The sequence below is a fragment of the Ursus americanus genome, chromosome 36 (genome assembly GCF_024610735.1).
Source record: "Ursus americanus isolate L20-20 chromosome 36, mUrsAme1.1.p, whole genome shotgun sequence".
Taxonomy (NCBI): Eukaryota; Metazoa; Chordata; class Mammalia; order Carnivora; family Ursidae; genus Ursus; species Ursus americanus.
In genome coordinates this window covers 17,728,127-17,752,586 of record NC_142162.1, presented here as the reverse complement: position 1 = coordinate 17,752,586, position 24,460 = coordinate 17,728,127, and the positions used below count along the sequence as shown (strand labels likewise).

The 24,460-nt window shown below is 37.7% G+C and overlaps 1 protein-coding gene across 1 annotated transcript in view; it reads right to left on the bottom strand.

Annotated features, from left to right (window-relative positions):
- Positions 1–14,956: 14,956 nt before the first annotated feature.
- KATNBL1 (katanin regulatory subunit B1 like 1) overlaps positions 14,957–24,460 on the bottom strand; it is a 45,249-nt gene continuing 35,745 nt past the window's right edge. Inside the window, exon 10 of the mRNA XM_045815741.2 lies at positions 14,957–23,035. Within this exon, the coding sequence (XP_045671697.2) occupies positions 23,003–23,035 (33 nt within the window). The 3' untranslated portion in view covers positions 14,957–23,002. The remainder of the gene's footprint in view (positions 23,036–24,460) is intronic.

The window sequence follows — 24,460 nt, the reverse complement described above, 5'->3', positions numbered from 1 at the left end:
CATCCAAAATAGGAGCCTGTGGTGTTCTCTAAATTTACGAAAACCATACTAAGGTTGCCAGGAAACTCCAGTTGGGTCACCAGCAGCTGTGAGGTAAAGTGATAAACTCCAAGCAGATTCTGAGCCAAATTAAAGAGAGCTCGAGTGAGGCCAAACTGTGGAAGGAGCGGAGATGCCCTTCAACAGATGAATGGATGAAGAAGATGTGGTCCATACATACAATGGAATATTACTCAGCCATCAGAAAGGATGAATACCCACCATTTGCATCGACATGGATGGAACTGGAGGGGATTCTGCTAAATGAAATAAGTCAAGCAGAGGAAGACAATTATCATATGGTTTCACTCATGTGGAACATAAGGAATAGCACGGAGGACCATAGGGGAAGGGAGGGAAAGCTGAATGGGAAGAAATCAGAGAGGGAGACAAACCATGAGAGACTCTGGACTCCAGAAAACAAACTGAGGGTTTCAGAAGGGAAGGGGTGTGGGGGATGGGTAACCAGGTGATGGGTATTAAGGAGCGCACGTGTGGTGATGAGCACCGGGTGTAATATGCAACTAATGAATCGTTGAACTCTACGTCAGAAACTAATGATGTACTACATGCTGGCTAACTGAACTTAAAGTGAAGGTGATAGACAGCAGAATTGGATCTGCCATTTAACACTGAGTCAGAGACTGGCTTATTGTAACATTAACTCATGTGATAGACATTATGCATGAATAAGTAATCATAGCTAGACATACTAAAAAATAAAAGAGGGCTCGGCTTTTTTTGTTTCTACCGTAGGTGTTGGTGCTTTCACTCCTTATCGTTCTAAAACCTATATAATTCCACCTAACCGTAAAAGTGAAGAACACATTACTTTGGTTTCTATCAGTAATAAAACCATTCCGATTAGGAGACTAAGGTGAAGAAGTTCTATCCACCATAAGCTTATAAGGTATTTGAACAAATTAGGTATTTGATATATACTGCCTGAAAGTGCTAATTTGAGCGCAGAGACCAGGTGTTCCAGATTCCCTCAGGCTAAAGTAATTGATCTCTATCCAACCACATCCACCAAAAAGGAAAATATAAGCAAAAACAATATACACAACCACACCCCTCCCTCTACATGCTTTATGCCACTTACTTCAATTTTCCTCTTGTGTATTTCCTTATAGAGCCCACAAAACCTCGTACATAGCAGGTACATGTAACAGGGTCTTTTTGCAACGATGATGCATTTTTAAAAACTTTTATTTATTCATTTGGCAAACAGAGAGACAGCTACAGAGGGAACACAAGCAGGGGAAGTGGGGGAGGGAGAGAGAAGCAGGCTCCCCGCTGAGCCCAGGACAATGGGATCATGACCTAAGCCAAAGGCAGATGCCTAAGGACTGAGCCACCCAGGTGTCCCCACAACAATGATTTGTTTTTAAATCTGTGCGTTTATGTGTGTCACAATCTGTTGGTTACAACATACCTGAAAACTTAATTCAGAGCTCATGCTCGCCCAGACTTTGATGTTGAATTGGACGGGAAAAGTAAAGTAATAGGGACTTCTAAACAGATCAACCGAAAAGATTTCTTTCCCAGCACGGGCCAGAGGGTTGCCAAAGGGACCTTAACTGTGCCGATTTCATATGTCCCTCCCATTGCAAAAACTTTACATTTAAAAATTATAATTGTTGTCCTTCAAGGGTAAATGTCAGATTTCTGGGATTCTCAGGGCGCTCTGTGGTATTCCCAACCTTTACTTTTCTGAAATAGAGGGTTGATTTGGGCTGGCTGCACCCAAGGACCCAGAGGGGTCCTGTAGGACCAGCCGAGAGGGTCCTGTAGGACCAGCCGAGAGGGTCCTGGGCTTCACACAGGATAGAAATCAAATGCAAGTGGTGAGGCAGTGACAGCAGAGTTTATTGAAGACATGGAGGGAGCGCAGATACAGATAGAGCATCTGGGAGACTTGGAAAGGAAAGGAGAGTGAGTCACACCTTTCTTGGGACCTGGGGTTTTTATTAAGGATTGTGGTCTGGTGTACATGTCTTCTCAGGCATCCAGGAACTGGTTAGTACCAAGACAAGTGTTTAGATGTCCTCCGTAAGCTCCTTATGCCCTGAAACCAGGGGGTCTTGGTGGGTCAGTGGTCTGGAAAACCTGCCTGATGATCTTCCCAGGTCACTCCTTAGATGGTATCTATTGCGTTGGGAGACTCCAAAGAAATCATTAACTTCTTGACCTTTACATGGAGGACATGCATTATCTGAACTACAGGCGTGTGGAAGGGGAAGGTGCGGGTCCCCACCAGAAGAGAGGCAGCAAGAAAAGCAGTCTTTCCTGGGCTCCCTTCCGTTTCCCTGTCTCAGAGTCACATGGTGATGGTCACACGGAAAACCCGGGACACAGGCTGCCTTACTGCAGAATGAGAATGTTCCAGTCTTCATTTTCATTCTGCCATTTTAGGGAGAGACACATGTTAACAGCTTATCCTTTATGTTAAAATTTCAGGTAAAAACAAACAACAAAGCACAAAATGATTGCCAGCTTCTTTTAGAAAGGCTTCTGTTGTCCTTCTGTTTAATTTTCTTGTGTATCTTGCCCTAGTACCAAAATCAAGAAATCTTGATTTTTAGCATTTTCCAATATCCGCAGTGTAATTATTTCCGCCGTAACCCATGACAACTATCATGTCACGCCACTGAAGGCAGAGTTGGGACGTGCGCGACTGGCTGTCCAGGAAGCTGGTGCGAACTGGCTTCAGGACATCAGCGCTTACGACCTGACTGTAGGTGAGCCACACCAGACGCCGCGAGCCAGTCAGTTCGCTCCAGCTTAGGATCCAGTCCTAGAGGAACAGATACACAAGCGGTTCCTGCTGCGCCTTGCCCAAACGCCTGACTCCCAAAATTATGAGCATAGTTTTTTTAATGCCACCAAGTATTTTTTTATTTTTTAAATTTTTTAAAATTTTATTAAAAAAAATTTTTTTTGATGTAAAGTTCGATGATGCATTAGTTGCGTATAACACCCAGTGCACCACGCAATACGTGCCCTCCTTACTACCCATCACCAGTCTATCCCATTCCCCCACCCCCCTCCCCTCTGTAGCCCTCAGTTTGTTTCTCATAGTCCATAGTCTCTCGTGGTTCATTCCCCCTTCTGATTACCCCCCTTTCTTTATCCCTTTCTTCCCCTACCGATCTTCCTAGTTCTTATGTTCCATAGATGAGAGAAACCATACGATAAATGCCACCAAGTATTTTTTAAAACAACTTTACTGAAATATAATTCGCGTGCCATATAATCCACCCATTTAAAGTGTACAATTTAATGGCTTTTCATATATTCCTACAGTTGTGTGTCCATCACCATAATCAACTTTGGAACATTTTCATTCCTGCTACCCCTCAAATCTTATCTCCCTTAGCTGTCACTTCCCAATCCTCCCACCCCTCCTCCCATCCCTAGGCAACCAATCATCTGTTTTCTGTATCTGTACATTTGCCTGTTCTGGGCATTTCCACATAGACGGGATCATACAGCACGGTCTTCTGTGACTGGCTTCCTTCACTTGGCATACTGTTTCCAAGGTTCATCCGTGTTGTAGCATACATCAAACTTCATTCGTTTTTCTTATATTTTGTTATATATATTTATATATATATGGAATATATTTAATATGTATAATGGAATATTAGAGATAATATTAGAGGAATATTAGAGATAATATTCCATTATATGGCTTTACCACATTTTATTTATCCATTTACCATTTGATGGGATTTGGATTGTTTAGTCTTTGTCTTGGTCAATTCAGGCTGCTATAACAAAAATACCATAGACTGGGTTGTTTAAACAACAAACATTTATTTCTCACAGTTTTGGAGGCTGGGAAGTCCAAGGCAATGCCCTAGCAGATTTGGTGTCTGGTGAGAGCCTGCTTCGTGATTCACAGATGGCTGTCTTTTTGCTGTGTCCTCACGTGGTGGAAGGGGCAAGAGAGCTCTCCAGGTTCTCTTTTATAAGGCCACCAATCCCATTCATGATGGCTCCCTCCTCACGCTCCAATCACCTCCTAAAGGCCTCACTCCTAATACCATTGCCTTTGGGGCTTAGGATTTCAACATATGAATTTGTGGGAGGACACAAATATTCTGTCCATAACACACTTTTTGGTTATTATGAATAATACTGCTATGAACTTTCATGTACAAGTTTTTTTATAGACATAGGTTTTCATTTCTCTCGCATATATAACTAGGAGAACAGCTATATTCTATGGTATCTCTGTTTAACTGTTTGAACAACTACCACACTGTGTCCCAAAGTGGCTGCACCACTTTACATTCCCACCAGCAGCATACAAAGGCTTCAATTTCCCTACATCCTCACCAACTCTTGCTATTATCTGTGTTTTTTATCGTAGCTGTCCTGTGGGTATGAAGTAATATTTCATTGTGAATTCAATTTGCATTCTCCTGGTGGCTAATGATTTGGGCAGCTTTTCTTGTGCTTGTTTGCCATGTATGTGTTCTTCGGAGAACTGTCTATTCAGATCCTTTGCCCATATTTTAATTGGGTAGTCTTTTTTATTATTGAGTTGTAATAGTTCTTTACATATTCTAGATATGAGTCCCTTAGCAGATATCTGATTTACAAAAAATTTCTCCCACTCGGTGGGTTGTCTTCTCACTTTTTTTGCTAGTGTTCCTTGAAGCACAAGTTCTAGTTTTGATAATTTATCTAATTTTTAAATTTTGTTGCTTGTGCTAATAGCTAAGAAACTATTTACTAATCCAAGGCCAGTGATTTATACCTATGTTTTCTTCCAAGAGGTTTATAGGGTTTGCTCTGATATTTAGGTCTTGGATCAATTTTAAGTTAATTTTTGTGGGTGATGTGAAGGGCCCGAATTCATTCCTTTGCATGTAGTACCCGATTGTCCCAGCAACATTTACTGAAAGGATTATTTTTTGCCCATTTACTTTGGCACTCTTGTGGAAAAATCAGCTGACCATAAATGTGAGGGTTTTCCTTCTCTCCATTCCATTCCATTGATCCATGTCTATTCTTCTGCCAGCACCCTGTCCTGGTTACTGTAGCGTTGTGCTAAGTTTTGAAACCACACAGTGTGAGTCCTCTAATTTTATTCTTCTCTCTCAAGATTGTTTTGGCTCTTCTAGTGTCCTTGCAATTCTATAAATTTTAGGATCAGCTTATCAATTTCTGCAAAGTCAGCTGGGATTCTGATAGTGACTGGCTTGCATCTGTAGATCCAGTTCAGGAGTATGGCTATCTTAACAATACGCACTCCAAACCTGGAACATGGGACACCTTTCCATTTCTCTGGCTCTTCTTTAATTTCTTTCCACAATGTTTCATAGTTTCCAGAGTATAAAATTTCTTAGGTTACATTTATTTCTAAGTATTTTGTTCTTCTTGTGCTATTGTAAATGGAAGAGTTTTCTTACTTTTTTTTTCAAAAAGATTTTATTTATTTATTTGACAGAGCGAGACAGCTAGCGAGAGAGGGAACACAAGCAGGGGGAGTGGGAGAGGAAGAAGCAGGCTCCCAGCAGAGGAGCCTGATGTGGGGCTCGATCCCATAACGCCGGGATCATGCCCTGAGCCGAAGGCAGACGCTTAACCGCTGTGCCACCCAGGCGCCCCAAGCTTTCTTACTTTCATTTTCTTTTTCTTAAAGCTTTTATATCTTTGAGAGAGAGAGAGAGAGTGTGTGTGTGTGAGTGGGGGGAGGGGCAGAGGAGAGAGAGAATCTCAAGCAGACTCGCCGCCGAGCATAGACCCCCGATGTGGGGCTCAATCTCGTGATCCTGAGATCATGACCTGAGCTGAAATCAAGTCACGTAACTGACTGAGCCACCCAGGCGCCCCCAGTAGGCTGCCTTTTAAAACAAACTCCTTTAGATATAATAGCTGCGTAATTGTCTCTTTTCTCTGCCATAACGTAAGGCACAGGCTTATTAGTTATTTTAGCATCAACTTTTTCTTTCTTTTCTTCTTGCTCATAAACACCATAATTTTATTTGTGGTAAAAAAAACAAAATTTACCACCTTAACCACTTTTTTTAAGTAGGTGCCACACCCAGCATGAAGCCCAACATGGGGCTTGAACTCATAACCGTGAGATCAAGACCTGAACTAAGATCAAGAGTCGAATGCTTAACCAACTGAGCCACCCAGGCGCCCCCCACCTCAACCACTTTAAAGTGTACAGTTCAGTAGTGTTAAGTATATTCACATCATTGTGCAACAAGTCTCCAGAAGGTTTTCATCTTGCAAAACTAAAAACTGAAGCTCTATACCTATTAAACAACTCCCTATTTCTCCCTCCCTACCCAGCCTCAGGAAACTGCCATTTTACTTTGTTTCTATGAATTTGACTCATCCAGAGTAGCATCTAGATAAGTAGTAGACTAACCTAGGATAGTCCGCTCATATAAGTGGGGTCATACGTCTTTTTGTGACTGGCTTACTTCACTTAGCATAATGTCCTCAAGGTCCATCCATGCTGTGGCATGTGTCAGAATTTTCTCCCTTTTTAAGACTGAATAATGCTCCATTACATGCATACCACATTTTGCTTTGTTTCCATCTCTTGGCTATGACGAATAAAGGACCTGGCCTCAGACCCGGGCAGGTGTGCCTGCCACAGGCCACATCCCTGCTGCAAGGGAAGCTGGAAGAGTGAGCATCAACCAACCTCAGCTTCAGGTACGTAAGATGAAAACTTCTCTACACAGGTGGTGAGGGGTCATTGCTGTGCAGGGAGCCAGAAGACTAATTTAGCTTTTCTTAAATAGTTTTGCTTATCTTTATTAGGGCATCAATGGATTATAATTTAGCCACAGATTAAACCTGATCTTGCCAACTTTGATGCAAAGAAGGTTTTGATATCTACTAAAATATCCACATTTAAGGAAAAATAAAAGCAGAAACACCTTGATTTCTTACTATATTTAGCAAAATAAAAATTTTTAAGTTTTTATTTAGCATATAGTATAATATTAGTTTCAGGTGTACAATATAGTGATTCAACACTTCCATACATCACCCTGTGCTCATCACAAGTGCCCTCCTTAATCCCCATCACCTGTTTATCCCATCCCCCCCACCTTCCGTCTGGTAACCATCAATTTGTTCTGTATAGTTAAGAGTCTCTCTCTTGGTTATATTTAGTAAAATAAATTTTAGACAGAACTTTTTATTTTCTTGCTCCACCTATAACTGGAAGGCACAGCACCATGGGAATATTTTGTGAGGTGCTGTGGTAGCAAAGACACATGGTTAAAAGTATGTATCTACCAGGTACAAACACACAAGATATATTCTAGACCTTATTATAGAGGAATGATTATCGAGACGATTGAGACTTAGTAGAAACGAATCAAAATATCCATTAAGATTTAGTATGTTCTCTATAATCGAGACTGTTTCTTGGTTTGCCTCTTTTTCCCCCCTTTGCTCATTTGTTTTCTTAAATTCCACATGAGTGAAATCGTATGGTATTTGTCTTTCTCTTACTTATTTCAGTTAGCATAATACTCTCTAGATCCATCCATGTCATTGCAAATGGCAAGACTTCATTCTTTTTATGGCTAAGTAATATTCCATTTCATATATATAATGTGCATATATTATATATGTATATACATACATATATAATAATATATATAGTATATATATGTGGTATATCTATATACCATATCTTCCTTATCCATTCATCAGTCGATGGACCTTGGGCTGTTTCCATAATTTAGCTATTATAGGTAGTGCTGCTATAAGCATCAGGATGCATGTATCCCTTTGAATTAGTATATTTGTGTTCTTGGGGTAAATACTCGGTAGTGCAATTGCTGGATCTTAGGGCAGTTCTACTTTTAAGTTTTTGAGGAACTCCCATACTGTTTTCCAGAGTGGCTGTACCAGTTTGCATTCCCACCAACAGTGCAAGAGGGTTTCCCTTTCTCCACATCCTCACCAACACTTGTTGTTTCTTGTGTTGTTGATTTTAGCCATTCTGACAGGTGTGAGGTGATATCTCATTGTAGTTTTGATTTACATTTTCCTGTTGGTCAACAGTGTTGAGCATCTTTTCATGTGTTAGCCATCTGCATGTCTTCTTTGGAAAAATGTGTATTCATATCTCCTGCCCATTTTTAAATTGAATTATTCATTTTTGGGATGTTGAGTTTTATATGTTCTTTATATATTATGGATAACCCTTTATCAGATATGTCATTTGCAAATATCTTCTCCCATTCCACAGGTTCCCTTTTAGTTATACTGATTATTTCTTTTCCTGTGCAGATGCTAACAAGAAAGTCTTTTTTAAAAAAATATCTTATTTATTTATTTGAGAGAGACAGCAAGAGAGAGCATGAGCAAGGGGAGGGACAGACAGAGGGGCAGAGGGAGGGAGAGAGGGGGTGGGAGAAGCAGACTCCCCGCTGAGCAGGGAGCCCAACCTGAGGCTCAATCCCAGGACCCTGGGATTATGACCTGAGCTAAAGGCAGATGCTTAACCGACTGAGCCACCCAGGCGCCCCAAGAAACAGACTCTTAAGTATAGGAAACAAACCGATGATTACCAGAGGGGAGTGGGTGAGGGGATGGGAGAAATAGGTGATGGCCATTAAGGAGGGCACTTACTGTGATGAGCACTGGATGTTGTATGAAAGTGCTGAATCACTATATTGTACACCCGGAACTAATAGTACACCGTACGTTAACTGGAATTTGAATAAAAACTTTAAATAGAAAAAAAATCTGTTGTCCTTTTTCATTTTTTGAAAAAACTCTGGCTTGCCAGAGGTGAACTTTGCATTTTTTTCTCATTTCTCATTCACTTACCTTATTCACCAACAATGCCTACTAAATGCCTTGGTAATTATCTTTGGAGTTTCTGCATTTAATATACAGTATAGGGGCGCCTGGGTAGCGCAGTCGTTAAAGCGTCTGCCTTCGGCTCAGGGCGTGATCCCGGCGTGCCGGGATCGAGTCCCACGTCGGGCTCCTCCGCTATGAGCCTGCTTCTTCCTCTCCCACTCCCCTGCTGTGTTCCCTCTCTCACTGGCTGTCTATCTCTGTCAAATAAATAAATAAAATCTTTAAAAAAAAAATATACAGTATAGAAAAAGTATTCTCTATTACTCAGCTTATGTTTAGTACTAATTTTAAATGCTTTTTAAATACATAGTTGTGACATTTTTTAGTCTTCAATACTCACTGGTAAGATGATGTTTAAATGTCATGTCAATTAACCCCCACTTAGTTTTTTCATTTACTAACACTTAGGAAAATAATTAGTATCTCACAAAAAAGGATTTAATATGTATCACACAAAAGAAAAAATATCAGACGCATATCCTGAGAGAGTAAAATATTCTTTGAAGAATCACAGAATTCACGTACTTTCATGGAGGACAGTAGTACCTATTTAACTTCATGCCGTACTCAAAGGTCGAAGTTTACTTAAACCCCCCTCCCTTCACCCTCCCTTCCCAGCTCCTTGCTGTTACTATCCTGGGAGACGACTATAGCTTAAAGGTTCAGAGCACGGACTCCAGAGTCAGGCTGCTTGCTTTGCCACTTAATGAACTGTGTATCCTTGGGCAAGTCAGTCAAATTCTTTGTACTTCCATTTCCTCATAAGAACAATTCTAGCACCTTCCATGCCACTGAGGACAAAATGAGTTAGTACATGTAAAGTGCTCAGATCACTGCTTAGTGCACAATTAGCCACCATCACGATCTTTAGAAACTTTTTCTTCTGAGGGCCTTCAAATACAGCAAGGGCTTCTAAAGAGTGAAATATTTGTGTTCTCATTATCGTTGATTTTCAGTAACACACAGATATGTTCAATGTCAACAAGAAGTCAAATGATTAGAAAAATATTTATTAGCAAAGTCAAACACTAACAACTCCTGGGAGAAAAATATAGGGAGCAGGGAGGAGAAAAAAGAATCACCTGATTTTCATAAATCTCTCACTTGGGCAAATAGTCTTGGGTAAATAGGGATAACATGTTGGAAGAACTCATGCCTGGGTATCAAGATTTGAACGTAGGAATCAAACGTGTGCTCATGGGATATGATTACAGCTTTGCTGGTGCTTCACAGGAATGTTTAGTTCCCTAAAAATACTGCAGGAATCACAAACCAAATCAAGTGACTCAGCAAATCCTGTTAGAAGGTCACGAATTCACTGAATGCTCTTCAAATAAAGTGTAATGTTTCTCTAATTACAGAAACACAAAGCTTATAACCAGCTAGCTGTTGTATGTTTATTGAGATCTTTAATATCCTCCGTATACCAAAAAAGGGGGGGGGCAGTTCAGACTATGGTGAAGGAGGTAAGCTTATTACGGATTAAGGATTTAGCTCAGCTTCTGGCCTGGCCTTTGTAAATATGAAAAGGTCTCAGATGATATACTCTATTGCCTAAATCTTTCTTTCCAAGCCAAATTTGACATAGCTTTATCATGATGCTCCTTCCCTGCGGTGTCCAAGCAGAAGCTGTATGTATGCTGAGGACTTATTATCATGGACCGGAGTTAATTATTATTTTGGGGCACTGAGCTGAAGTCAAACTCATTTCTCCTAATCCACATAAATAAAACCTGCTTCACCCAATAATCTCTCTGGTTCTAGTCCAGTGCTCTTTCCCCTGTCACTCTGCTTGTGACTCAGCGTGGGCTCTGGGAAGAACTTCCTTATGAATTCTTTTTTTTTTTTTTAAGATTTTATTTATTTATTTGACAGACAGAGAGGCAGCCAGTGAGAGAGGGAACACAAGCAGGGTGAGTGGGAGGAAGAAGCAGGCTCCCAGCAGAGGAGCCTGATGTGGGGCTTGATCCCAGAACGCCGGGATCATGCCCTGAGCCGAAGGCAGACGCTTAACGACTAAGCCACCCAGGCACCCCTTTCCTTCTGCTTTTTTTTTTTTTTTAAAGATTTTATTTATTTATTTGACAGAGATAGAGACAGTCAGCGAGAGAGGGAACACAAGCAGGGGGAGTGGGAGAGGAAGAAGCAGGCTCATAGCGGAAGAGCCTGATGTGGGGCTCGATCCCAGAATGCCGGGATCATGCCCTGAGCCGAAGGTAGACGCTTAACCGCTGTGCCACCCAGGCGCCCCTCCTTCTGAATTCTTAAAAGGAAAAACTCAGATGACCAGAACATAAGCAACTTTGGAATTAGAAGTTCAGCAATTTCATTTGAGAAAGGCTAGGGGATGTTTTTAGGTGAACCACACCCCTACGAAGGGCATGCTTTTGACGTGTGGGTTTCTCTCTGCATTAGGAATGTAATCTGCAGTCATTGCATAACCACTGTATAATGCCAGTTCCACAGGCTGTGGTATTTTAGCTAAAATGGTATCTCGGGGAGGAGGTATATTTAAAGGCTATGATTTTACATAATTTATAACTTTTTTCTATAAAAGATAATGGCATCACAAACCCAAAGGAGATCTACCATTTTGCTTTTGCACAGAATTTATAATTAAACTGAGGCTTTTCCCTGAAAAGCAAAAATAGCAATTTAGAATGTTGCTATAACAATTCAGGAAAGAAAAAGTGAAAAATGGATACTTACAATTTACCAAACAGCCATTTACTCAGTATGGTGCAGGACACAAGCACTGAGGGCACGTGTAGTCTGGCAGACTTATAATCTAAATTAAATAAAACAACTGTATACATGGCATGTAGAAGAAAATAAAGAGACATCAATTTCCCTATCAGTAAAAATTTAAATTGCTTTCTTTAGTGGAGCATTCACCTCTGCTTCCAAAGGAATTAATGGCTAAACAAGATCGTCATTAACTCTAAGCACTATGTCCTACGGCAGGTCTATAGAACTCACTCCTCTTGCACAAATGTAATTTGATATCCATTGAACCACCCCCGTTTTCCCCTCCTCAAATCCCCTGGCGACCACCATTCTATCATCTGCTTCTATAAATTTATTTGGGATACCTCATGTAAGTGGAATCATGTCGTATCTGTCCTGTGATTTATTTCACTTAACATGTCTCCCAAGTCCATCCATGTTGGCACAAATGTTATTAAGATTTCTTCCCCCTCCTCAGGCCTAATAATATTCCATTTTATAACACATTAAAAAAAAATCCATTTGTCTGTCAGTGGACATTTGGTTTGTTTTCTTGTCTTGGTTACTGTGAATAATGCTGTATTAAACTATAAATCTGATGAGTGTAGATCTCATGGTAAGTGTTCTTATCACATATACATAAAAAAGGACACAAGGAAACTTTGGAGGTGATGGTTCTGTTTATTGCTTTGATTGTGGTCATAGTATCACAGGTAAACATCTGTGTATATGTCCAAACCCATCGAACTGTATGCATTAAAGATGTGCAGTTTTTGTATATCATTTATACCTCAATAAAGCTGTAAAAGAACATTAAAGCAATCTTAAGATGATCTAGAAATGATGTAATCAGAATTCTTCTGGGTCAAGTTCTTGTAAGGAAAACTTCCCAGCAGCCACCCCTTACACAAATCATAATATGCACGGAAAGGGTGGAAAGCCAAAATGTCCTTGAAACCTTAATCCACTGATGTCACTATTCTCAAAAGACACAATAAGCTAATATATAAATAAGAATCTCATGTATCTAATTTAAAAATAAACAGGGTATACAAAACTCCCTCTTAAACTTATTACTTGAGTTTTGATTATAAAGGTTGGAGAGACTTACCAACACCGGGGCAAATAGCTTCCCTCTTCTGCAGTCAGTCATCTAGTAAATAGTAACATGCACTACATAAAGAAAAAACTTTAAAATGTTTAGTATAGTACTTTATGCATTTGAGTGTGAAATTGCTTAAATCCCAATCTTCCTAAAAGCATAAATTAAGAACTAAAGCTTTCAAAGTCTTTTGCAATAGTCTAGTTTTAGAATTGTAGTACATTTAGTATTTTAGAACAACTCTCTAAGGACAGGGACTGTACCCAACCTTTGTGCTTAAGATCAATAAGGATATAGGCAAGTAACCTATTGATTATGGACAGCTTCACTACCTCAGCCAGTTGACATCTTTTACCCACTGGGTATCTGGTAGCTTAATCCCTCTGTTTTGCAGGAAATAATGACCTGCAGTAAAAAGAGAACTTCAGACATAGCCTGAATCATACCTGTTAGCATTCATTGGGACTTAAACCACCTCCTTAATTTTCTAATAAAAGTTTTGGGAAACTTAACTGGAAATATGACTTTTAGAGAGCTGCATAATCACACTAACAGGAGAAATTTCTATTAGTCTAACTTGAAAAAGGGGAAAAAATCCATGGATTCAACTTTAATTTTGAGGCTCTGTTTTTAAATAAAACACTTGTTAATGACTTAATTGTTAAATGTTGAACCTAATGTTTCTTTGGTATCTGTAAACATTTGGCTGTACACATATATTTCTACGCTACCAGTGTTAGAATTCACTCAGATCAGTGCTCATAAATTCTACTAGGATTTTCTTGAGGAAGACTTTCCTTGTATAGAGTCAGCTGTCACTTTTTCTGAAAAGACTGAACAAGAGATCAAAGTAGCAGCCATGAAACTCGCACCACAGGGTTGTGACAAACGGGGTGGAAACTCGCACCACAGGGGTTGTGACAAACGGGAGTGGACCAGCTGCTACAAGCAGCTCACCGAGGCACTGTGTATTTTATAAATATCTTTTAATTGCAGTATTTGATTTCAAGAATATAATGCAGTTCCTCAAATATCACACTAGTCAACAGCTGATTAACATTTAAAAGCACTAAGTTTTATGTCATTTAAACACAAAACTTGTAACTGAGTCCTCCCATATCAACTTATATTTTCAAAGAATTATTAGGTCCCACTACCTAATAAAGATAACACAAAAAGAGAGTCATGCTATTTTCATTTAGTTCAAACTACAAAAGTACATCAAAAAATCTTTGTCCAAGAAAACTTTAGGAAGATAAACAATGTCATATGATTCTAAAACATCAGCTACTCTTTTGAAGACTACACCAGACTTACATCAATTATCATAACCATTATAGCTTTCATTAATTCCAAACTTACGTCAATATTTAAATAATTATAGAAAATTACTTCAGGTATTTTACCAAAGTACAGTTTCTAATTATCATCAAAAACTTTTAAAGCAAACTTTTGCTATTTCATATTTTGAAGATTTGTGGAACGAAGCCATTACATACATTAGCTACATAAATTCTGATGAAGCAGAAATGATTAAATTATTAGACTACGGTAACAAAAACATGGCCCTGGATCAATACTATCAGACATTATTAAAAGCCTCAAACATTAGGTTTATTTTGTTTCAATTGCTATATAGTTACCTTTAATTAATCTTTAAAGTTTATGAATAATAAAACAAAACAATCACAAAATACTTGAATATTTTAAAATGCTTAATTAGAAGGGTACTAGCAATTTTCTGTTGATCTGTTTTGCTGTTGTCTTAATAAGTTCAAACAAAACAAAACTATACCTGGCTAAATCACCAATGACTTTACAAATATTGCAGAGGATAAAGTTGTATTGTTCTTTAAAACAAACATTTAAACGGATGTGAAAGCAAGCCAACGTAAAGTGTGATCTTAAGTTGACAAAGACTAGGGAATTTTACCTAGTTAGTAGTACAAAAACACTAATATGCTATAGAATTCAGTAAGAGTAATCAGCGCATCCATTTGTAAGAAAATCCTCCTCCCTGGGGCACCTGGGTGGCTCAGTTGGTTGAGCTGTCCGACTCTTGGTTTCAGTTCAGGTCACGATCTCATGGAGACTGAGCCCTGGTGTTGGCCCCAAAGTCAGCCGGGAGTCCACTTGAGACTCTCCCCCCCCCTGCCCCCCCCATACGCTTGGACGCTTGCATGTTCTCTCACTTTCACAAATAAATAAATCTTTAAAAGAAAAAAGGAAAAAGAAAATCCTCCTCCCTTTATTCCATATGAAGATATAACAATCTGTATGGTTGTTTATAGCACAGGGTAATAGGTTGATTCTAGGTATAGGAGAATATTCACATTTTTAATACATATACATGAATGTGTGTGTGTATATTTATTTGCTTTACCTATCTCTGCTGCTATTATTCACCATTAATTATTTTTTCTCCATTTCTAGCATTACAAGACTTTCCTCCAGGACAGAATGCAATGATTATTTTTAAATTAAGAATACAGAATCTGGGTTGCCTGGGTGGCTCAGTTGGTTAAGCACCTGCCTTTGGCTCAGGTCATGATCTCAGGGTCCTGGAATCGAGTCCCAGGTCAGGCTCTCTGCTCAGTGGGGAGTCTGCTTGTCCAGCTCCCTCTGCCTCTCCCCACCACTTGTGCTCTCTCTCTTTCTCTCTCTCAAATAAATAACATCTTAAAAAAAAAAAAAAGACATAATCTAAGAAAAATTATTTAGGTGTTAGAGAAAATTATTCAGTTAGAAGCACTTCATTAGGTGGACTTTCTGTAGAGAATATATTGAGAGTCAGGTTACTAGGAATTGATTTATTCAGATAGGGCTGAATCTTAAAAAACAAATCTTGGTTTTATACTGACTCGCTATTCATAGTATTGCTTAATGTTATCAGTGTCAGAAATAAAGGATGACCTGATTTAGAAAATTATGTTTGATGGCTAGAATACACCAGAACATGAGTTGAAATTTTCTTCCTAATTACTTAAGATTATTTAAACACACCTTCATGTTTCCTTTTCGAAACAGAGAAATTGCTTTTCCTTATAAGCCCTCTTGCTAGCATTTTAAAAAAATTAGGTAATAATTAGCAAGGGTCAAAGAAAACAATGCTATACTAAGAATGCTTCAGAAGTAATTCTCAAATTTTTTTTTGGCTACTTCCAATTTCTCCACAGAAATTAATAACTGCTCAGAACATATAGCTTTAATAGGCAAAAAAGTTTTTCAGTTACCTTCAAGCTTGTCCAGTGTATGGAAAGTAGGAAACAATACACCCAGTATCAGTACATAGAGTTTGAATCCATTTACATTAAAGATATACATACACCCAGAAGAAAACCTGGAAAGAGATACATTGGTTCCTCTAGGTGGATGCGATTACAGATAATTTTCTTTTTATTATTCTATTTTCAAAAATAAGTATGAACTACTTTTGTAATTAAGAAACTTCCAGGGAAAAAAACCACTGTACCTTACATGATTCTCAATTATTTTAAGATAAAAGAAGAGAAACACAAAACACCTAAGAGATGTCCTAAATTACAAGCAAATGTATGTGTTTTACACATTACATGAAAATACCTTCTATTTGCATTCTATAGATGGTCCTCTCTTACATGGATCTTGTGTGAAATGTAGAAACTACACAACAGAAAAACAAATGTAACAAACTTTAAGAATCAAACACATTTTAGCTAAGGTTTTATCCTGTTGTAGCATGAACATTTATAAACCAATTTCCTAAAACAAAAAAGTGAGAGAAGAAAACTGGGTATTTTTATTCTAAAATTACACATTTTTAGTTATAACAAACAGCTTTGTATTATTCAATTACTTCCTTGATGTATGTCCAAAGATGCCACATCCCTGCATTAATTTGTAAGAATCAATGCCTACTGCCTGCCAGGCTTTGTGCTTGGTACTGGAGATGTGACAGAGAACACAGTCTCTGGCCTCGTGAAGTTACCAATCTAGCGGGGAAGACAGATAACAATTAGAAAACACTGATGTATCAGTAGTGTTAGGAGAACGGGGTTAAAATGAGGGTGTGCAGCAGATACCTCTAACAGTTTTAAGAGGTGTTTAAACTATATTTAAGCTGAGACCTGAATGGTAAGAAAATGATAAACGAGAACATGGGGAAGAACGTTCAGGCAAATAAAACATTTGCAAAGAATGTTTGCAGCATTTGCACTTTTCCCAGAAACTAAAACAAGTTCATTCTAGCTGAAGGACTGGAAGAGAGGAGGAGGTGTGGTCAACAGACTGTAAATCATACTGTTTACTCTAAGAGGCCTTAAGGAGTAAAATTTGTGCTTTATAGACTATTTGGGGGCAGCCTGTGTGGAGGATAGCATATAGAGATGCAGGACCAATGTCAGCAAGAGCAGCCGGGGGGCTGCTGGAATACTGCAGACTAAGTTAATGGCAGGAGGTGGAGAGATACAGAAAGAGGAGAGAAATTGAGGGGGTTGCACCAACAGGATTTGATGAGTGATTTGGACATGATTCAAAGTTCTGCAGCTTGATAATTGCTGATATTAGGGCTATTCAGTGAGAATGGAAACCCAGGACCTAGCCAGAATACCTTGTGTCCCTGGGGGGTGGGAGTGAGGAGTGAGTAGGGTTAGTGGAGGGGAGTGGAAGTGGAGAATGAGGTCAATTCTGGATATACTGAATTTAGTATGTCTACAAGACATCCCAATGGAAGTTCCCAGTAGGCAATTGCATATATAACTTATGAGCTAAGAGATTTAGGGCAAAATATATATTTCAGAATGATAAACATACAGTTCAATGTTTTCACGACCTTTAAACAAGTCCATGTTTGATCCACCAAAAAATGGCCTCCCGTCCACCCCCAAATGGGAACAATTAATGTTGATAGTAAAGGAAGCCATGAGAATAAACGATATTTTTCAGGGAACTGGTAGAGTGGGAAGAGACCTTAAAACAAAACCTTGAACAACGACATCTACGGGACAGGCAGAGAAGCCTTCAAAAGGAGACTGAAAAGCGAGTTGATTGTCCCCTTTACTGATTTCTAATCTATTCTAAGTAGAGGAACAGGAACCTGGGTGGCTAAGGGGAAAGACAGGCCTCTTCTAAACCTTTTCCAAGTTTTAGAATCTGCCTAAAAGTATCAACCTTCATTTTTCCTATTGTTGAGGCTAAACTACGTTGTACCGAAAGGAGCTGGGAGTGGACTGCAAGGCAAGTGAGGGGTGAATTAGGTGCTCGTTCACCTATTTAATTTTATACAAAGGGCTAATGAAGTTTTTTTTCTTTCTCTTACTTTCTTTTTAAATCAAAGTAGAAAAGTAAATGAATGCTAAAACTCTGCTCCTGACTTCTGGAAGGTGAGGTCTAATTCTAATCCAGGCTCCATGTTGCAGGTGTGGCTGATAAATGCAACACAGTTAATTCTAGAAGCAAGTAATTCTGGCAATTCAGTGTATATTAGGACTCCTATGACAACTCTTTCTTACCCTAGAAAATACTTGGATCAACTCTTCTCGGCTTTGGTGTAAATTCATAATGCACAACAGTCTTGGCCAGGTCCAGGACATTAAAAAAAAAAAAAAAATCCTGGTTTAAATCCAAATGGAAACACAGAATACTGTAAAGGATAAGAATCAATACTAGTTCAAATACTTGGATGTCCATCACCAGCAAAATGGACAAATACATGAGGGTATATTTCCACAACAGAGTATCACTCTGGAAGCAAATGAACTAGAGCCATATGTATAGACAGATATGAATCTTAAAAATATATTATTAAGCAAAATCCAGCAAGTTAGAGAAGGATGTGTAGTGTGACCCGATTTACATAAAAATTGTAAAACCCATAGGGGCATGACAAAGGCTGTATTTAGAACTGGAGGAGGGAAATAATGGGACAGGGGAAGGTACACACGGGATTTCAGTTGCATCTGTGATGCTTTATTTAAGGTGGGTCATATTTGTTATATTATAAACGATACTTTTACATTTTTTCTTTTGACCTTTATTACTTTTTTGAGGTATACCTTGTATAATAAATGGCGTATATGTGAAAAAAAATTCAATACTAGTTCAAATGTATTTGGGGGCTGAATCCTCATCTAGACTCCTGACATCTCTTACTTGAAAACTGTAGCTCAGATAATAGTAATTGTTTATCAAAGCAATAATATATAAAAGCTTTGCTATAAAAATTACTGGTAGCTCTGGGGCTGCCCTTTCATAGAACTGGTACACAGTCACTGTCTTTTTTGTGTTTTATGATTACAGTCTGTAAGAGAAAATATTGTGGTGTATAATACTATGTTTTATTTGTACTTAATTTTTACTGATGCTTGATCTTAGCAGATGCTATTAAGTCAATGATCTGACCCAGAGAATACTATACTGACTACAATATTTTAAATATTATTTTAAGTACAGCACTGGAAAATACACTTGTTATACTGGGTATATAATATGCAGTATTTGTTTTTATTGTTATACTTGATGCTGTTGCTGAATCAAGCAAGCTATCTTACAAATTAGGAGCACAGAGTGTTTACAGATGATATTTTTATTCTATATTCTTGTTACAGAATAAACAAGGAGCGGGAATAGTTGGTCACAAAGTTTTATGACAATTTTCATAGTCAGAATTAGAAATTAAGGGAGAATGACTAGGAGTAAATAAATACCTACCAACAAATGTCCAGAGATATTATTTCCATTTTAAGTAATCCAGAAAATAAAAGTTTGTATTGAAAGATGAGTAGTGCGTCCAACTGGATCACTCCAGTTAAGTCAGTTGCTTATGATTTTTTTTCTTCTTTAAATCAACGAAGGCCAACTGATATTACCATCTTGCTCTTAAATAGGAAGAAAGATAACTGGGAATGACTGCTAAAATATTAACTTAAAATTTGCTTTTTCAAGCTCCTTGATTAATTTAAGTGACTATTTAAATATGATTCCTATTATCAGCATTTAATAGCTAATAATCATTTCACAAATCTTCCATTAATGTTGTTAATTACATCAACAACTTGCCAAATACAGAAATGTTCGAAGTTGGCCTACTTCAAAGGCCAGAAATGTCTCTCTGAATCTACACGACTATTTTTTAAGATTACGGCATAACACGTATCAAGAATGTTCAAGGGCATTGAGATTTAATTTCTCAGTAGGCCTTAGAGTTTAGTGCTGATATTAATGATTCCCCAAAGTGGATACAGGATTTATATCCAAATCCTCACATCTCAGGATTCAAGTAAATTATCTGTGTCAATTACTTCTGAAATTACTGCCAAAAGATTAATTTTAAAACCCATCTGGTAATGCTTGTTTCCTTTTAATCCTTATTCTGATCATGACCACTGGTTACAAAATCCATTCACTTTATCTCCAGTAGAAGCAAATTACTTGATTATAACCCTCCATCACCTCAATAAATTTCCTGTCCCTAGACCTGCAAAGTCAGCACAGTCCAGTGCAGAGTCCCTAAGAAGGTAGAAGAGGTAAAAAGGCATAGAGACATCGGGTAGCCCCTCTGTTCTGTGCACTGCTTAGCAGCACAATAACAAATGAGCATGACAGGCAGCAAGTGTCCTAATCTGGGTCAATACAACAGCCAAATACTTGTAAACACTTTCTTTGGCTCCTTCTGGAGATCAAATCAACACTGTTCTGATTAAATAGCATGAGAGGGGCTTAATAGCAACCAAAATGTTCAACAACATTTACTTATCTAACATCTTTTATCCAAAAATCATACTAAAAATAATACTAATCGTAACTCAGTAACTGAGAAAGGTAGGTACTCATGTAAACTGCAAAGGCCAAGAACGGAAATTAGGAGTTGTGTGATACTGAACAGTACATGGGAGCTAAAGACTCTGCCGCCTTACACAGCACCGAGTACACTCTCCTTCAACAAACCCAAACTTAGACACAAGAACTCGGTGTTAACAGGATTTTTACCTTTTCTTGCTATGTTTTATTTGTATTTGTATCTAATTTTTACTGAAATTTATTGAAATTTGATTCTTAAAAGATACTATCTAGAAATGGTCTTACCCAGAGAAAATTATAGTGACACACTATTTTAGATATTACATTATGTTTAATTTAAATATTAGATTAAAAGTCCATAGTATCACATATATCAATTATTTAAGTTGTCTTTCCATTTGAAATGAAAGGTTTATGCTAAGCTATACGCATCATCTTCCTTGTGACTAAGAGCTGAATTGCGAGATACATACCCACGAGAAGTTGCAATCTGTAGCCACGAATAATTCTGTGTATGTGTACAAAGTTAATGAACTTATAAAAGCACTGAACTCCTATCCTTAGCCTCATTAGCACCATGCTCCAACTGAGTTAACTGGTTCAAAGTGTTAGATAAGACAGTGATAACTAAAGGAATAGGAACAAAGAAAGGTTCTATTTCATCATCTTAAGGTTTCACAGAGATGACGCAGGTTTACGATTCAATTTCCCACCTCCTGAAAAACAACTTCTTAAATAACTCAACTCTCAAATCACAGAGATGCAGTAATCTTAAATTATTTTAAAGACTTAAGAAACCAATTATTAAAACTGATGTTCACTGTGAGGAATACATAGCTATATGAAAATACAGCTACACAAAAAATAGAGCTCAGTGAAAGATAACATTTTTAAAGCAAGAAAGTTGCTTGGAACTGAGGGCTTCAGAGGGGAGGGGGGTGGGGGACTGGGACAGACCGGTGATGGGTAGTAAGGAGGGCACGTATTGCATGGTGCACTGGGTGTTATACGCAACTAATGAATCATCGAACTTTACATCAGAAACCAGGGATGTACTGTATGGTGACTAACATAATAAAAAAAATTAAAATAAAAAATTTAAAAAAAGTTGCTTGGGATTCACATCAGTAGTGGCTAACTGGATAAATGCTAAAGATTTACATTCAAGTGCTTGTAGGATTACTGCAGAGAAATTCAATTACTAAAAATCTTTACTCAGAGTGATGCCTCTCAGACTTATAAAGATGAGATGATACATAAACCACCAATAGTGGTAATTAAATCCCAATCACCTTCAAGATAAGATATGCAGCTGTTCAGAAGTGGGTTCACTGACACTAAAAATGGTATAAAAAAAAAAAAGACCTCATACAGTCTGCTGGCATTTCATACCAACCATTGGAGGAGGTAGTGAAGTGTTGGAATTTAGAATACCAGGTCAGCACTAACTGTAAACATTTCTAAAGCACTGTATGTAATTCTTTAAAACATTAATAGTGAAAAAGGATTAGAACTGATATAAAAGCAGAATTTAAAAAAGCAAAAAATAGAAATATTTAGTGAATTTACTCAAATGAAGAAAGCTTAAATGATACAGAACTGAAAATATTAGGAATCTATACACAATAAAAAGTGAATATAAATTAGCTAATTCCATGGACATCTCTAGTTAAGCATTCATACAAATACATATTCACCTTTTTCTTTTATATAGGAATAACACATACATACATGACACAATGATTCTGGCAAAAAAAAATCAGAGATACTAAAAATATTCTCAAGTTTTAAAAATGGTATGGAGTAAGTTTTAACAACATTCTACATGAGTGGAAACCCCTGATTTAATTCCATGATTTTATCATGCCAGAAGCATGGTTGGTTTTAATTTTTTTAAACAGGTATTGGTATCATACACATTGGCTTATCAATAATTAAGGCATTTGTATACACAGTATCTCAGTGTGGACAAACTTTTAGTATTGATTATTTGCTATGACATTTTAAACTTGCAAAGTCTTTTCAAAATAAGAAAATAGCTGCACACATTTAAGTGTTTTCTTATAAAATACAATCTTCAAAAAAGTCACGATGATTGGTCTTTGTGATTCCTACTAATAAGTCCTGTCTTCTTTTTGACATAGTATAAATTATATTCTTATGCAGGATTGCTTTAAGACCCAGTAGTTCTTAAACAATGTTACCAAATAACCATATAAATCCCAAGTGCAGCAAAGACGAAGAATCTTCAGAGTGCACTTTCACCTCATTGAAGCTGAAGCTGCTCCTTTTGGATATTTTTCCACTTCAATGTGAAGTAGATTGTCAGGGTTTCGTTAGTGGTTTCATATGTGGCTTTTTAAAGAAAAAAAAAAAAAAGGGTTTTGATTTCTTCCACAGTTCACAGTTCTCAGATGAGAGACTTTTTTTTTTTTATGGAAATCTTAGTCTGGGGACGTTCTGAATAATCAAATGCTCTTTAGCAGATGAAGTCTGTCAATGCAACTGTAATAAATAAGCATCTACATCCTTAGAAAACAAAACAAAAACACTTCATTAGCTGGTACAGGAAATACACATATGCATACCCCACTTTCTTCTCCCTTCTTGTCACTTGGTGTGCTTTAGCTTCCTTCTGTGACCTTCCGAGGGTAAAACATGTGTCCTACTGAACGGTTCTAGCTGCACGTTGTTGAGCATAGCGTCCAGCATACAGTACACGCGCGACAAATGTCTGTTAGGTGCTGAGTGAATGTCCTGGCTCTGTAATCAAACAACTCTGCTTTTATAGCTAAGCAAGGTCATTAAAACCATTCCCAGCAATCCCTTCAGTGCATATACACTCTAGGCCGGCCTGATGGCAGCCTTTCTGATTTCTACCCTTGAAAAATTACAACTGAAGGCTTAATACTGTAAAGGAGGTTTTATCACAATTTAAGGAACTTCACAGAACTTTTTAAATCACTCAATATTGTCTTCAATAATAAATACAGTATCTAAGGTCATAATCACAATAAAGCCTCTCTCTTTGTAAGAAATTGTAATTGAAAGCAAATTTCTAAGGAGACAGTATTTTTTCAGTACTACTAACAAGAATGCAAGGTGCCTCCAGAACAAGGTGACATATAATACACGCTCTCGATCAATTTTTTATCAACTTTTACTTCATTTCCCCCCGTTACTGAAAGAACAAACTAAAACAACAAAAAACTGGAAATTGGTATTTGTTTATGAGATTTTCATCATTAAGAATTCTACAGAGTAAAATTATACCCAGTGGTCACACACTTGTTTGATCCATCATTTTGCTTCTTTTCTTGAAGGTATCCAAGGAGAATTTCACAACTAAGTCCATAACATAATACCTCTTACTTAGGATACTGTATTTTTTAAACTAAAGAATGCTTGTATATTTCTGAGTAATGCCCATTTATGATAGCAGTATGCCCAGTAAAAGGGTGCAAATATTTCTTAATAGTGATTTTTTTCCTCCTGCAATTATATTTTAACTACCAATGATTTCTGGAGTTTAAATATTAAAATCCAAATTAGCAATGCACCTTTTCCCTTAAGAGATAAGAAAATAAAGAACAATGTCAAATTCACACTGTGATTTGAAAATTTACTTTCGCAAAAGCATGACATTAGAAAAAGCCAAGTAAAAAATAATACCCTGAAACCATTTGATTACATTCTTCACCCCTTGCTTCCTGAGTGTCACTGTTTTTCGGATGCCTTCCTAACCTGGGTTCTTAACCCTTTCTCTAATTGGAGTTAGTTCATTAAATTCCCTCTAGCACATCATTTCCACAGCTGCATCTGAAACACATTCAATGGCTAATTCCTGTGTTTCTTGCCAAAGTCATATTCATATTGAGAGGACCTTAAGCATATATAAATACGAAACTGACTTTAGGCCTTATTAGAATAGTACTGTATTGGATATTTGAAAGA